General features: G+C 41.5%; 1 protein-coding gene across 2 annotated transcripts in view; it reads right to left on the reverse strand.

Annotated features, from left to right (window-relative positions):
* The window catches only part of EPAS1 (endothelial PAS domain protein 1), an 80,320-nt gene that overhangs the window by 19,301 nt on the left and 44,395 nt on the right, over nt 1–16,624 (reverse strand). Inside the window, exons 2-7 of one of the 2 annotated variants that reach the window (XM_075496256.1) lie at nt 15,923–16,113; nt 4,765–4,916; nt 3,689–3,773; nt 3,296–3,358; nt 3,066–3,184; nt 2,756–2,958 (exon numbers count right to left, since the gene is read on the reverse strand). In XM_075496256.1, the coding sequence (XP_075352371.1) occupies nt 2,756–2,958; nt 3,066–3,184; nt 3,296–3,358; nt 3,689–3,773; nt 4,765–4,916; nt 15,923–16,113 (813 nt within the window). The remainder of the gene's footprint in view (nt 1–2,755; nt 2,959–3,065; nt 3,185–3,295; nt 3,359–3,688; nt 3,774–4,764; nt 4,917–15,922; nt 16,114–16,624) is intronic. The other variant, XM_075496257.1, reaches the window with a different exon arrangement.

Here is a 16,624-nt window from a genome sequence, read left to right on the forward strand (position 1 = left end):
CATCACCTTGCAAAAGCTGTTTTAAGAATACAAATACATCCCACCTAACCACTGGCAAGTCATAGGCCCACATATACAAATTATTCTTGGAAGGCAAAACATAGGGGCTAGTGTCTCACACATTTTAAATGAGGGGAGGCCAGTCTTGGCCTGCTTCATATTGCATGTCATGTGCCCTCCTGAGGAAAAGCCAAAAGAATCAAGGCACTTCATGTCAGCCAACTAGTTTTTGTTACAAAGTGTTGAAAGGTAGCCAGCCTATATTTTGCATGTTGCTTTGTCACAGACAGAGACGATGAGCTTTCCTAGGGAGACGACAGATGTGATCCTCGTTTTCCGCAAAGATAAATTTCAGCTGCATGTATAAGGGCAGCTCTCTCTTGTACCCACTTGAGATTCATGCTGGAGCTGGGTGCTTCCATTATTAAGGTCCAGCACGGCTGCCATTCATTACGGTACTTCCTCAGAAATCCTAGAGTTTCTCTAACTGAATGCTTCAAAAATAAAAACTTCATGCTCCCTGGAAGCAGACACATCCACACCAGATGAACTGCAAAGGGAATAAGCAGATCGCTGCAGAACCTGCTAGAGGAGGCACGCTGCCCTCAATGATATCAGCCCTGAACTGGAAAGACACAATCTCTTATGGAGAAATGAGCTGTGTCAGCCTTGCTACTTCACTGCAGAAAGGCCAGAGCAGGTTGAAAAGGGTTTGGGCATCTGACTGGCACATGCTGCTTTTCCTCCCCCACTCCTCATCCTGGATTTACATTCCTGGCATAAGCTGCTCCTTCAATACAATTTGTCTAGCAGCACCGAATTTGATAAGAACAGCTGAGTGTTTTGCATTTTTACGTATCTAGTGATGTGTCATCTGTTGGAGAGAAATCAACATCGCTCTGGGAGGGAAGTGAGAGCCAGGAGGATCCGCTGGGAAGAACATGAAAGGTGCGCGAGGTCTCTTCCTTCTCTGGCCTGGCTGGCTTTTTACAGCTTTATCATAATCTCAGTAAAACATGAATGAAACATCCAACCAAAACTATCTACTAAAAGATGTGCAGTTTTGTTGCCTGGTTTTAAAGAGAAATCTCTGAAATTCCTTACAAGTTAAATCCTCCAGAAGAAGCTGTTGTATTTCACTGCCACGGGAAAAGTTTTCCCCATAAATCAACTCCCACTATTTAAGACACAGCATAATATTGCATTCTTTTTAAAATACGTATTGAAAATAAGTATCTTTAATGGGATAGTATCAGTCCCTCTAATTCTCTTTTATAATTGCTTATGCAGCAGGCAATGCTGCAATACAGCGAAATCTTCTGTTACTCTCTTCTAGCCTGCCGCTGAATGGCCCCAGTAATTCAGAGGTACATTGCTTTTAATAATGAGTCACTACCATATTGTTGCTCCCCCCCAACAGCAGCAAAATCCTATTGATATCTCAATATTTTCATTCTGAAAGTATTAACGGGGGGCGGGGGGGGAAGTCTGTTTTATTGCGGTTACATCAGAGGACATTTCTAGTTACAGCACACTTGCTGCTAAATTCTCAGAGAGGTCAAAAGAAGGTCAGTCACAAGTTTCACACTTGTAATCTTGCTTTCATCCACAGCTGCTAACGCTGCTGGTTTATATGGTTGCTTCATCACATTGTTTAAAATAATAATCTTGCTTAGAACAAGTTTTAAAAAACCTTTGAAGGATGAAAAAAATAACCAAGATCTCAATCCTGTGAGTTTTTGCTTAAAATGCAAGCATACGTATAACCCCACTGATAACCCTACAGACCTCAGCGGTTGCTAGCATCTCTGAATTTCAGGACACCAGTTTCATTAGACAGAAAACTTCATATTAAATTCAGGGATGATCTCATAAACCTAAAAAAACCCAAAACAAACACCAAACCCATGGTAGTACAGACAGGACTTTCTGGGCAAACAGGAGGACACTTCATGGGAAGGGATCTCTGGCTCACTCACATGCAGGGAAGATGGTTCCCACAATAGGTAGACAGGGAGAAGTAGTAGATGGTATGAAACGCCATTGAGATCCCAGGGGAAATCAAGCAGGCAGGGACAAGGGGCATCTCCATTTTTCCACTCAAGAGGGAAATGTGGGGAGTGGAGGACACAGGCCCCTTGCTTGACCCAAGATTTTCCCCTCCCCTTCATTTCGCCACTACAAGGAGCAGACAGATAACCAGCAAAGGTTGTTTGCTTTTCATTGAGCAAGGGGCTGCAACCCCATTTCAGAGCTGCAGATGCTCTGGATGCCTTAGCAATTCTTAGTTAATCTAGAGCATAAAGTACTTTCCAGCTAACCGATAATAGCATCCTGGGCCAAACCAACCATAAGACAGTCCTTGACTAAGGTCCATAAGGCATGTCGTTTAAGCGGTTCTCTAAAAAATGAGAACAGAAATCCTGTGTACTCTTCAGTTTGTTAAAACCCAAGAAGCTAAGGCTTATGCCTCTGAGTTGCCTCACCTTCTGCCAGCGAACTAGAATTCCTCACTGAGCAGGAAGAGGAAATACAGCAGGTATTTTATAGAGTACCTGCTGTACAGAGTACCATTTTGCCTAAATTGAGATTTGAAATGCATTAAGTGAGCCATTGAATCAGCTGTCTTGGTAACAGACTGTACTTCCTTCTAGTCCTTGCTTACCAGGTCCACACAGGAGGACATTTGGAAGGAGTGCTTTTTTGTTCAAGAAGATAGAAACACCCAAGAAAAGGAAAAATCAGTGGCGTTTACCTGTCATCACAGTAGGTAAATTTCATGTCCATGCTATGGCGACTCAGGAAGGTCTTGCTGTCCAAGGGGATATCGATGTTTGAAGGATGCTGAATAGGCTCGCACATTATTATAAGGCAGGTGAGAAGAGGCTCTTTATACCCACACAGAGTGTGAGGAGGGCAAGTGTTATACACTTTAACTTGTCCAGTGCAGTGCAAAACCTGAAATAATGATTTTCTGAATGAGAAACAAACTTAGAATGTACTTCCTCTACATGCCAAAATGTCTTTTAAAATAAAAAACACTTATTATGGCTCAAATATGGTACCTTCCATGTGGCAGACTTGAGGTTAACAGTTCTGCCTCTGTTGGTAACAGTGCATTTCATCCTCATGAAGAAGTCACGCTCAGTTGACATCTCTTTGCTTTTCTTTCCAAAGCCTGGACCTGTATAAGGAAAATGGCAAGTGAGTTTTCTCAGTTTTGCTTCTTAATTTCTTCTACTTACAAACATGGAGGATTCAATAGAAATAACAGACTAATTCTCAGATAATTTACCTGCAGAGACCATCAAAGATGCATGGACCATTGAAGAGCAGTTTGTAGAGCTCAGACCTAAAACTTTAAGTGGAACTTAAATAGGACTTTGTACATTTAAACCTATGTTTTAGCTTGCAGCACGTAAATCTTTGCAAAGCGTTATCAGTGAAAACATTATGCCTGTCTTAACTCAATGAAAGGAAAACACTAAACAAACAGTTCTTAGTGCTATCATATATAAGCAATATTTGGCAAAACAAAACAAATCTGCAAAGCATTGAATAACAGTTAATGATTACTCTAGGAATGAAAATTCCCTTTACCATGACTAACAGATCTCTACTGCCAGCCAATTACTTCATTTGGTTATTTAAAAAGCAAACAGTGACTCTTTTCTATTTACATTATTACCATTTTTCAGACTCAGATTCTCTCGAATTTCTTCGTGGTCACACGGATGAGTGAAGTCAAAAATGCTGTGTCCAGTTAATTCCACCTGTGCAGAAGTGAGAACTATATTTAGCCAAATAAAAGCAACTAATAGTATTTACCTGTTTTTAAATACCGCCTATTCAGATGAAACTATTCATTAGAACTAAGTGCATCAACAGCAGCTTTGGGCTCATTTCCATGATTTTTCAGAGAGGAATTAAGAGGAATCAAAGGTGCCACATTTCACCATGGTCTAATCAGTGGTGTGCAGTGGGTCAGAGTTGGTTTAACTCGGTCTCCTTTATCAATAAGTTGTGCTGTATCCTGTATTTAACCTGTTTACCTTGACTCCACAACCACATCAAATTGGTGACTCATGTCTTGGTGACTAAAGAGCACATACATCCAACCACAATCCTCTGAAGGTGTGGGCTGTCTTTAACAACATCCCAGTCCAGGTGTGAGAGGATGCCGACTGGGAATCAGGAGAACAGCCTTCCCACCACAAAAGCTGCACCCACTTTTCTAGTCTCCCTAAACCATCTGCTCTGTTTGCTGAGATCCAGCGATGCTCACAGACACAAATCCTGTGACCCTCCTTTGTTTATCCTATACATAACTTCTCATTTTCTCCCCAGAACAAGTCCCTCTCTTTGGATTGACGCGGTGCAGTTACAGTCAGCACCACCAGTTATTTTCAATACAGAAGGAGAAAATACCCCAACCAACAAAGCAGAAGAGGGGGGACCCAAAAGAGCATCTCTCTCCCCTCTGTCCCATAGTCTAAAGCACAAGTTGAATAAATGCCCATTTTCTTCTCCATGGTAATACCTAGGAAGGCAAGTTTGCAGTCACCAAAGACACTACAACTTTGATAGGGAGAAAGAAAAAACACCACACTGTTGTCTGGTGTTCAGGGTACCTGCCTGAGAAATAAGAAATTTTATTTCCAGTCTTTTTTGCAGTGACACTTAGCTGTTTTTCTGCATTTAGGCATAGGACTCATTTCTAGGAATTGTATTACAAAGACAGGAAAGTGTTAGGGAACAAGTTACCTGGGTAAGACCCATGTATTTGTTGACATTCTCTGACAAAAAGATCATGTCTCCATCCTGTGTCACCACGGCAATAAATCCCTCCAAAGCTTTCAGGTACAAGTTGTCCATCTGCTGGTCTGCCTCTAGTTCATTCTCGTTGTCAGCACATACTGAGAAAAAAAGAAAAAAAGCATCTAAAGTCTTCAGCACCCTAGCCAGCCTTTTTCAACGCAAGCGCACCCAGTTACAAGGCAACAAAGTATTTTTCTCCTGTTAGAATTTCCTTTCCACAAACCCCTTCCGGTGGGGCCTTCCTTGAGAAGAAAGCTGTCTGCACAGTGTATGAAAGGGATGTCCTTATCACTAGAAAGATATTTTTCTAAACTTTTTGGCAAATGCAACAGACCCTCTATTCACCTTTAGCGTGTTTCTGCAAGACTTGTTTTCAGTACATAACACCTATATACCCAGACACTGAAGGGCATCTTCTTTGTGCACATTCTTTTGGCCACATGCAACGTTTATATCTCTGAACAAGCACAAAGTACAGGACAAATCTTACAGAAGGTAAGTAAATTTGTGCATTCCTAACAAACATCTAAGAAAAGACATTTCCATCAGGTCAAGTTTTTTTAAGAAGTTCAAATACTTTTCCTATGAAGCGTGCCTAAATAGACCTCTCCACTCAGTATGGAGAGGTCTGTTAACACTACCTTTAGTAGAAAAAGTAGAAAAATCACTTCCTTGAAGCCCTTTCAGGGGAATCTCTCTTTCGTCTCATAAACCTCAGTATTCCTGGGAAAAAACACAGATCCATCCCACCAATACCTGCTTTTTCATCTGCAGACGTCAAAACTCCCTCCGTACCACTCCACCAAACTCTGACAAGCTTTGTCACCCACCTACACTCCTCCTGTCCCGCAAGGAGGAGAGCCTCAGACCCCACTTCCATCCCTTACGCTTGCCTACGCGGATTCATGAACCCAGTGCATCTTAGCCATTTTTGGAGATGTGCCACTGTTGTGCTGAAATCTAAGGCCATGCTAGAATACTTATTAAAGCGCCTTTTTTTTTTTTTTGGTTCCTTATTTTCCTGTTGCTTTTTGGCTGTGCTGTAGAGACACTGATGGGACTCCAAGGCCCTCATTGTGCGTGCTCCACATTGCTCATCTCCTGTGATGGGAGGCAGTAAGTAGGCAAAGCCGCAGGCAGGGAGGGAGGGAGGGAGAGGGAGACACTGCTCCTCCGAATGCCAGTCACCCAAGTGACCACTCAGCACTCTTGCCTTCCCTTCTACACTTTTAAGCATGTTTCAGCTCCGTGAACAAGAAGCCTGCATGAGATGGTTTGTAGATGACTGCTATTGCAAAATTTTTGTGCAGGAGCTGGCCCATTAATTTCTTGACATGTTTTACATGAAACTTCTAGGATTATTCTTTTACAAAACTATTTACAGATATCGCATCTGGTCTGTGTACCTCAGACATGCTGTGGTGAGCTTATCTTTATGGGTTTGTCCATTAGCCTGCGTATTTGCGATCAGTCATTGCAAATATGCGTAGTGGTAAGGCTCTGAATTCGGGGGGAAAAAGCAAGCAAACAAACAAACAAAACCCTTACTGTCTCAGAATAAAGAATAACCAACTCCAACCATACACTGCTGAAGATACAAGGCCGTGGCTAAGTCCCATCTAGATCAAAGGTGCTCCACAGCCCGGGGCAGCAAGGATGATCTGAGAGGAGCTGCAGCGAGCTGCTCTGTGCCCCTCCCTGGTGGCACAAGAGTGCTCCAGGCTGGGCCCACAGTCGATTTTGCTGGCCAGAGGCTCCAGCCATAACTGTATCAGCCTTATTTGCAAGAACAGTGAGACTCTTGAACGAGTTGCTTGGAGAAGCTGCTGCTCTTTGTTGGTTTAATGTTGCAATTTCGGCATACAGTTTTTGTTGTCTAGTACACATTCTATTAGCACTTGGGAAAAGTATTTCAATTTTTGTTCTTTTCCTCCCTGAAACAGCACATTCATCACTTCCCTTCATGTTTCTTGTTGAAATACTCATTTTGGAAGAAGTCTAGAAGCAGGAATGGGGTATTGCTTTGTAAAACATTATTAGAAGTGGTTTGGCATTTTTTTGGATAGGGAAGAGGCTAAGCCAAACTAATGCAGTTTTAAGGAGTTATGATTAAAGAACAAGTCTGATCTATATACCTCCTGCAACTGCATCTGCTAGTGCCTAAGGATGGATAGCGATCAGATGCAGAGGGACGAGCATTTGCAATGCAGAGCCCACTAAGCCACTGTTTGGAACAGATGAGTGGTGACCAAAATGATGCTGGCTGCTGCTTCTGCATCCTCCTCCTCAACATCTCTCCCTGGCAGCAGCCCATTACCCATCGTGCAAACGCAGGAATGAACAGACTCAGCCCCAGAGCCATTGGGAGCACTTAGTTTATCACCCTTTGCTTCTCAACGTGATCGTTTGGTAGCAGGAAGAGAAGACGCTCTCTGGAGATGGCCAGCACAGGCTGGGGATTTATCATTTTGTGTCCCTGCACTGCAGTTCTAACTACACACACAGGGGCCAGTTCCTCCTCAGCACAAAGCAACTGACTTCAGGAAATTACATCAGGGCTAGCATTTAAAATACAGAAAATACACAATAATATATTTTGAATAGTATGCACTTTGACCATAATGACATTTAGGGAAAGGGGAGGGGGGAAAAAAAAAAAGCTAAGTGACCATCTGCTCCCAAGCTTGTTTCTGCTGTGTAAAGAATGTCAAGGGTCTTTTTTTACTTTTCCGGAAGCAAACAAATGGTTTATTCAGCAGGGATCATGGCTATAGCCCAAGACAATCAGCCAAGTGTGGGTTCAGAGAAAAAAAATGACTTTTCAGCTCTAACCCCAGACCCTCCTTTCCATTTTTTTTCCCAGCTCATTAAGTTTGCATTAACAAAACATGACCATTCAAAGGCAGGAAGGCTATTCAAAGCATTTGTATTCTTAAATGCCTCCAACAGTGAAAGACAAACACTTTACTTGTTTTATCAGATGATTAAGTTTGCTTTTCCATGTATATAAATTATATTACTTATGCAAACACACACAGAGGACATAGGATCACTCACATCAGGGCTGCAGGTTCAAACCCTTAACGTCCTAGCTGAGCACAGCACTTAAAGATATAGACAGCTTTAAAGCATGCAGTTACAGGGTTTGTGGGATCAGAGTCCAACTTTTTTTATTAAAATTACCTTCGTCCGGCTGGAGGCATCTGTGATGTGGACTGGGAGGAGGGAGGGAAGAGGGTTTGTGCTGCTGCACACCCCCTCTCACATAATGCAAAAGCACAACCAAGGTGTTTTGCAGACACCCTCCAGCTTCCCTGGTAACTCAACAAACCGCACTGCATCCTCTCCTTCCCCCTGCAGCAGCCCCAGCAGGCAAGGGGAGCTGGCAGATATGGGTTTCTTGTAGTACTTAATAAGGCATGCTCACGTTTCAGACAGAGCAGCTGTATCAAGGAAACTGTAGGCACTATCAGGCACATAAAGGTAGGCGACAAGTACCTCCAAGGGCCACCGTGCTGCTGCTGCCCATCTATTCCTTGCCTGTCCCCCATGAGCATCCCCTGGCAGCTTGCCCAGGGAAGCCCAGGCACTGGGAGATGCACCAAAGGCACTCACGTCTCCTGCTGTGTCCAGGTTCTTTTGTGGTGGTTGCAAACACACAGTCCCAGAAGGTGTCATCTGGGCTAAACCCCTGAAGCATATTAGCTGCCTGAAGATCAGTCCTTAGTCCACAGCAAAGAAATATGCTGGGCATCACTGTGGTGGCCCTAGCATGCCCTGTATCAGGTAACTTAGTATAATTATAGTAATATAAATAATAAATAACAGTCCCTCATATAGCTACCGTTACAGCATTATAGCTTGTTCCCTTGCTCCTGTGAAAATCACTAGCTACTAATACACAGAGGATATACACGCATTAGGAGATTGATACATCAGAAGCAATTTTGTTATTGCCACTAACAAAAATCAGTTTACTTTAGAAAGAATCTCTTTTGCAGAAGAAAAACAAATAAAGCCATCGCTACCGCAAGCTGCTCCCAGAAATCCCTATTGTCTTTCACTTTAGCATAAGAAATTTCAGCTTCAGATGGAAAACATTTGAGAAAGCTGGGACCAAATGGAAGTAGGAGGTTAGCAGGAGGAGGTGGGGGCAGAACTTGGTTTCCAGTAAGTTTGAGGTCACTTTATCCAGGTAATGGCACCCCATGTAGACTTGCCAGAATTTTCCAGGTCTTAAAGAAAGGTAACCATGGACTCACTTTACCCTGATTTTTAGGTAGAAGTTTTGGCATCAGCATCGCTTTTCAAAATAGCTGCTAACTAAATTTTGAAATAAGGATGCATTTCTTATTTTTTCCTGCAACTTTTTCCATCTCTACTAATGGGAGTATCTCAGTTCAGGCACCATGACAGTATAGCAGGCAGACTGGACTGCAAATATGCCAGTTTAAATTAATAGGACATTCAGGAGAATGAAGTACTGTAATATTATTGTTCATATTATAGTTACATTTATGGATCCCGGCCAAGATTGTGCTCATGTAGCACTGAGAAGCCTACAAAGGAGGGAGAATCCCTGTCTAGCTGAGATCGAGAGATCTTGAAACACATCAGAGAGCCACAGAAAAGTGCAGTGGCTTCCCTGGGGCGACTGCCCCAGTTGCTTAGGGACATGGTATAGTGGTGGTCTTGGTAGTGGTACGTTTACGGTTGGACTTGATGATCTTAAAGGTCTTTTCCAACCTATACGATTCTGTGACTGTCAGAGCTACAGCAGAACCAGGAACAGAGCAACTGTGTCCCATGGACCAGTTTGATGGGTCATCCACTGTTCATATTGCTCCAAGGCAGTATTTCTTGGTCTGCATCAAATTTTGATACAGTATTTTTCAGTCCATGTCTCAGTCTTCATCAAATTTCAATAAATATTTTTTAATCAGCTCTATTTTGAAAAATTTGCTAACCACCAAAGTAGAATTTATTCATCAACAAGAAACTTTGAACTGTAATGGCAAATGCTTATTGCAGTGTTTATGATAACCTTTTATGCTAAAAATAGCTCTTGTAAACAAGCTTTGATTAATTCCCACTGTCAGGATGTGCACTGTTCCCAAGTTTAAGAACACTTTTTCCGTAGATGCTTGCTCATTTCCTTCAGTCCAACCTCTTGGAATGAGCCTGAAGGCTCAAAAATCAGGCTCTCCTTACAAGAAATAACTGCTCAGGTATAAACAACCTCCTAGCAAACAGCCTATACTCCTCTCAACACCTTTGATCTGACTCAAAGGGGCCTTTTCAGTCAGTTCAGAGGTAGAGAGTGATAAAAAGGGTTTTTACTGGAGGTCACATCGTCACCTCCACAGAATTTTCATAGCTTTGTCTCTAATCCTGGATCCTACAAGTACCAGAAAGTTGCTTGGATATTGTGCATAATAGACACCAGGCTATAGCTGCACCTCCTGAGGAGCGTTGCAAAAACTGCCTGATGCTGGTAGGCAGAAGTTAGGGCAGATCTAACAGCAGCTCCATCCTGCATCAGAGAGAGCAGCTTTGAGACAGACTTTCCTCTTCCCGGTTTCTTGTCTTGCATCAAAGGAAAGCGACTAAAAGCTTTCAATTTAGATACATCAAGAAAAAGCTACTCTTAAACTTGAAGCTTCCTGAAGGGCTCTTATCTCCAAGTGCACAAGCAACTTCGATAAAGAAAACACTCATGTTAGCGTTGTTTTGATTGCAGAGTTTGTACCTAGCCAAATCATTCAGATGCTGCTCCCAGGAAGCTGCTTCGAGTCCTGCAGCCATCAGTGCTGAACGGTGGGATGCAGCACCCCATCAGACCAGCCTTCCTGAGCTCCGTGGGACCTTCTGGTGCACCTTCCCAGAAAAGGGACGTCACTTCAAGCAGCTGAAGCACTCAGCACCCAGCTCCACTCCCATTCCTAGCAGCACAGTTGGCACAAAACTATTTTTCCAATTTAATAAAAGCAAACAAGTAGACATGCTATTTTTAAAGCACTGTTTTATGCCACAATGGCCTGAGATTAGATGCAGCTTGTCCAGACATTCAAAAACAATGCCCACATCACTTCTCCCTACAGTTTGTCCTCTCCCTTAAAAGCCTAGTGAAAAGCTATTTTTTCCCTTCTGCTCCCTGCTGGCTTTCCGGCTCTGTTGTCTCCCTCCCTTGAAAAAACTTCACACTGGCTTCCTCGTGGCCTCCCTTCTCCCAAACAACTTCCCGTCTGCTTCCCTGTTCCCTCCCCATTTCTGCTGCTGTCTGCCTGCACAGGAGCAACTCCCATCCAGTTTCCTTTGCTGGATCTCTGCACAGAAAAGACACCCGGGTGACCACACAATTGGGATGGGATTAAAGAAAGCTCATAAAATTGTGTTTGCCCGACTAGCCTGACTAAACAGTCTCCAGCCCTGACACACAGAAACTCACTGGTACCAAAGAGTTCTGGTTCCTGTAATGCCTTTAGCATCGGCATGGTCCAAATAAACACTTAACATTATTGGCATCACGTGCCAATACTGCCCATACAGGCTTCCTAAAGTGGATTCTCTTCCTCATATTCAGACAAAAAGAGACTGTCTGAGGCAGCCTTAGCAATTATCACGATGTTAGCTGTTAACCAAGACAGCCATTTTTTAGCAAAAGACAGTTATTTCTCTTTAACCATCTATTAACCCCCCCAAAAGCATTAGGCTAATTTACTAGCTGTACTAGAGAATAACAGAGGACAAGTACTGCTATCAGTTTTTCTGACTATACTAAAAGACTTAAGATCCTAAATCCAAAAGCTCCACTACTGATAAGCATCAAACAGTCTATTTTCAGCTGCAACTTTATGGGATCAAAACCTTTACTTGAAATGAACAAACATTGATTCTAAATTTATCCCAAACATTTGAATGCGATGATGGCAAAAATGTATCATGCCAACAGAATTAGGAGACATCTTGAAAAATATTTAAGACGATCATAATTAAATTATATTTCTACTTAGCATTCCAATTATACCATGTACTGTTCCGTGCGCAACATGGAAACAGTATCATAAAGCTATTGTTTCAGTTTGCTTCCTGTGATACTAATCTCAATCAGGCCGTCAGATGAACAGCCTGCATTTCTAAATGTTAAAGGCTTCCTCTCCAACATTCCCACACAGAATTGCCTACTGTGAAAATCAAAGGGAAACGTGTTACTAAGTAAAGCAGCAACTTTTATAAAGCAAAACCTGGTATTTTTTACCCTTTTGAACTCTGAGATATACAACCAGCTATTTCCTATTATGATAGGATACAAGGGCCAAGCTCGGGCCCCTCAACGCCTGCAGGAGACGTGCACCCGGCAATCCAGAAGCCGGGAGTTTTGGAGGCACGTAGCGGGAGAGCTCTCAATGAGGGCTCAGATTCGTGGGCTCTGCCATTCACCTGCTGGAAGAATGTGGGCATAGATTTCTCTAGGTCTTGGCCTCCGGACAGATAAATAATCATTATGCAGACACAGCTAGTAAAACAGCCTGAGTTACACAAGTGAAAAGCCCTATTCCAAGTCAGGGAATAATAGGAAGGGGCATGAGACACTCAATGCCAGCGGACCGAGGCTGGCAATTTGCCTACAGCCATCTCTGAAATCCCATCTGGAGCATCAGCTTGCAGAAAGATGAGGATGCAGCCCTGGGAAGGCCCTTGCTCTCTCGGCTCCCAGCAAAACTGCCATGAAACAAAGAGATGTGTTCGTGTATGAGAATCGTGTCCACAAACAGTAATATAAAATAAAATCCGGTGTTCCAGTTGCTTTTGATAGAATAAATAGTAAATAACAAAAATGCTCATCAAGTGGTACTTTTTTCTTTACTACCTTTTGAAGCATTTTTCAAGCTGCACTGCAAGCTTATTTTAGTGACATTGTGTGTATATATATAAATGCAGTAAATGTTATTTTAATGTCCTAATTAACGACAAAACAAATACTCCCACTTAACTCCAGTTTACACTGTCTAGCCCAAATAATCAAAACTATTTCCATGAAGACAACATAAAGCAAAGGGGGGGGAGGGGGGTCTGGGGGTGGCGTTTGCTTCTCATGCACACTGCAGTTCTCCACCTCCCCATTTCCCAGTTCACCTGTCAGAGACGACACAGTAACCCCCACGCTCCCCATCATTCGAATCGGGCTCCTCAAATGCAACACAGAATTAACGGCCAAATTCCAGTCTGCTAAACACGTGTGTGAAATGGGGGCAGCTTTGCTTGGGGCTCAGAAAGGGTTTAGAGCAAAAGCGAGATCAGAGCATGGACAGGTATCGCGTAAGCCCAGCGTCCGTTTGTTCCACACTCTTGTTGAAGTGGGATGAGCAGCAAACTTCTTCATTCGAGAGCCAAAAGCTGTATCGAAAACCTATCGCTTTGAATTCAATCAGACAGCCTTCTAGTGAAAGCCAGTGTCCTTATGCAGACTGACATTATTCAGAAGCCCACCGTCAAAGACTTTTCAAAGCCCATATCAAAATTCTGCTTTTACAGGAACAGATCAGAAAAACAGCACCCGTCACATATTAGCTGTATTAAGCAGCTATTGTATGGCAATGGTGTTAATCAGTCCTGAAAGGCAGTATTTTTTCAACAAAGCTCACCTGCCAGAAATGCTTATATTCAATTTTACAGCCCTGTCTCCTGAGAGCAAGAAACAGTTCTCAACCCGATAGAGATTTACTTTGGCCAGAGCAGTACTCTACACTTGTGAATCTCAGGAGCCTCAGCAAGTGTAAACTGTCAGGCAATTGCATGAGGAAGAAATAATACTCTGAAGTCATTACTCTGACAACGATAATGAGAAGTTCTCTCTCTGATGCCACTTTATTCCAACACCTGATAAAATTTATCTTTCAAATATTCAGGGCTTAAATTTTCAGCCTTCTTGTTTACCTTGGCTAATTTAAATGTTAGCTATACTCAGAAGAATATAAGTAGCAGACAAGGCCTTTACAAGCAAGCAGTGGTTTTCTGGCTTGAGTTCTTTCATTTCAGTATGTTCTCATTGTCAGAAAATAATACCCAGCTCTTCCAGAAAATCAGTCCCTTTAACGTACCTCAAGTTCAGTTCCTCAGAACAGAAGCACTAAAGATTTTAAAACCTTTATCTACATCTCCAGTGTCTAAAGATGCAGCAATGGACAAATCTGCATTTGACTAACAACACACATTTTAATGAGAGGACTTACTCCAAGTCAATATTTAGACTGGGGAAGTGCATCAGATTTAAGGCTAAGCAAATAACTAACATAGACAAAGCCTGAAATATTAAATCACAACCTGTCACTACTGTAACATTTCACTTCCAGATTATTTTCTAACTGCTGGGTCCTGGTGGTACTTCAAGAAAATATAAATCAGCTACATGAATCGCATTGTTTTTCAAACACTGTCACAGAAAAATCATATCTGTATTTATGAATATTATATACATATATTGAGTTATCTTCACTATCAAATTATATGAGCCTAAGCATTAACACTACATAAGCGCTAAGTATACGTTTTATCTGTAGTTTTTTCCTTACCAAGAAATGTACATGTATTTGAAAATTTCACTTGAAACTTAGCAGTTTCCAGGTAAGCAAATGTATTTTTCTGATGATGACACCATCAAAATATTTCGTGTCAAGTTTCACAGACACACGCATTATTTATATTATCTGTTACAGCCCTTCAGAAGTTTGCTTTTCCTATGCTGTGCCAGTCTCTAGGTTCACGCCACATAAATATTTGAAAAGCTGAAGCTGTGTTTTTGTGAGAAAGTTACTAACAAATTGGCTTGGTGTATGGCATGTTTAAGAACATTTAGCTATTTATGCAACTTCTTCAAGTATTAATTACATGACGAAATCAGAGATGATTTGCAAACACTGTTCAGCAAATAAACTTTTCTTTTCACAGAAGTAAACATTACAACCACATTCTATAAGCTAAGATGAAAATACCCACATCTTATACAATAGTCTTATAGCAGAACACAAAAAAGCTAAAAAAATTACAAAGCACAGAGAAGCAGAATTGAATTTGTCATATTTTTCAGACTAACTAACAACAAACCAACAGCATACTCTTCCACAAAATGAGATACTTCCTAATAACATTTATTAAAGTAATTGTTATGGTATGACTCAACTTTTCTAAAGAGAGGAAGTGCAATCGTGACCTTATTGGGAGTTTTGCCATTAATGAAGGAAAAGACGAAATTATGGGTTTACCTCTCACAAACAATGCAGGCATTGTTTTGTTAACGTATTCTGGACACTTATAGGTCACCGTGTGAAAGTTTCCCCAGAAACATCAGTTGTTTTCATTGATCTCACAGGCTACTCAAACCACAGATTTCCATCAAAGTGATTATTCAAATATAGGTTCAAAATAAGACCATTGTTAATTTTATCAGTTTCCATAGGCTATGAAAATGATGCTGGTTCACATTTCCTACTAGTCCAACATGAGCAAGATTTGATTACATAGAATCCATTCATGTCAAGTATTTAAAAGTTGTTTGCTTTAGCTATCTTAGTCTACCTTGTCATAAACAATCTACCTACTACTCATTACCAGTGTATAGCACAATCAGTCTTTTTAAACAAAGTATTGGACCTTCAGAACTTCCCAGCTGCCTTTTGAATGCACTGGCACAAACATGCTTGCCATGCCAAATCAAAATTTACTTGTTTCGGTATGGAAGCTTAAGATGTATGTTTGAATTCTGATTAAACTCTTAAAAGTTTGAAATCTTGTAACTGAGCTTAATAAACCACATTCAAGAGTTCTGAGGGTTGTTTTTTTAGAGAGGCAAAACTGCACCAATCGTTATTTTGGTAATGAAAACCTTATATGACTAATATCACTCAGCTATTTCTACCCCAATTAAAATAGACATGATTCTGATCAAAAAACCCCACCAACCTATCTTTAAATCTAGTTGTATTCTCACAACACAAGTAGTTGTGTCCTGTTCTCACTTTAGGACCCAGTACTCGGAGAAGAATATGCACAATCTTACCAAGCTGCCATCAACTAGCACTGACAACTTATTTTAGCCAGATCTTACCTGAAGAGAGAAGCTTGTGAGTGCGTAGGAAACTGATTGCCAGGCGCATTATGGATGCCTTGTCCAGGTGGGAACTGATGTTGTGGGGCAGGGGCAGCTCATGTGCCAGTTCATAGAAAACTTCGGTTTCTTTGCTTCTCCTGCATCTCGCTGCATCTCTTGATTTCTCCTTCCTCCTTTCTGAACTGCTCCTGGTAGGTAAAGGAGAGAAAGGAAAAATAATTTCTTGATATGCAATTCACAACTTGAGAGGCATTTACAAGAGTAAATCTCAGCAATAAATCCATTCTGTCAACTGGTTTAAATCAACTGACCAGACATTAACATCTATTTGCTCTTTTTAAAATGGGAACTAGGAGAGGACTGCCACAAATGGACAGGGCTCCGATTCTACAGGAGTCAGCCTTTGGACCCCCTGAATCCCTATTGAGTGTAACAGGATCAAGATCTGCCTTAGGTGAGAGATTCAAAATGAAATAGCAAACTATTATTCCTGGGATTCAGGAAATGTTAATAATAAAAATTTCACTTGTTCAATCTAAATTAATTTACTTGAAAAACACTCTAGGATGAGGTGACAATCCATTTTAAAGCTCGAACAATTACGCTACATGTGGCTGTGTCGTAGATATAATGACTTGCAATGGCTGTTCACCACATTAAAATAAAAGTAATAATAGGGCATCAAACTGTGTTTGTATA

The sequence above is a fragment of the Mycteria americana genome, chromosome 3, assembly GCF_035582795.1.
Source record: "Mycteria americana isolate JAX WOST 10 ecotype Jacksonville Zoo and Gardens chromosome 3, USCA_MyAme_1.0, whole genome shotgun sequence".
Taxonomy (NCBI): Eukaryota; Metazoa; Chordata; class Aves; order Ciconiiformes; family Ciconiidae; genus Mycteria; species Mycteria americana.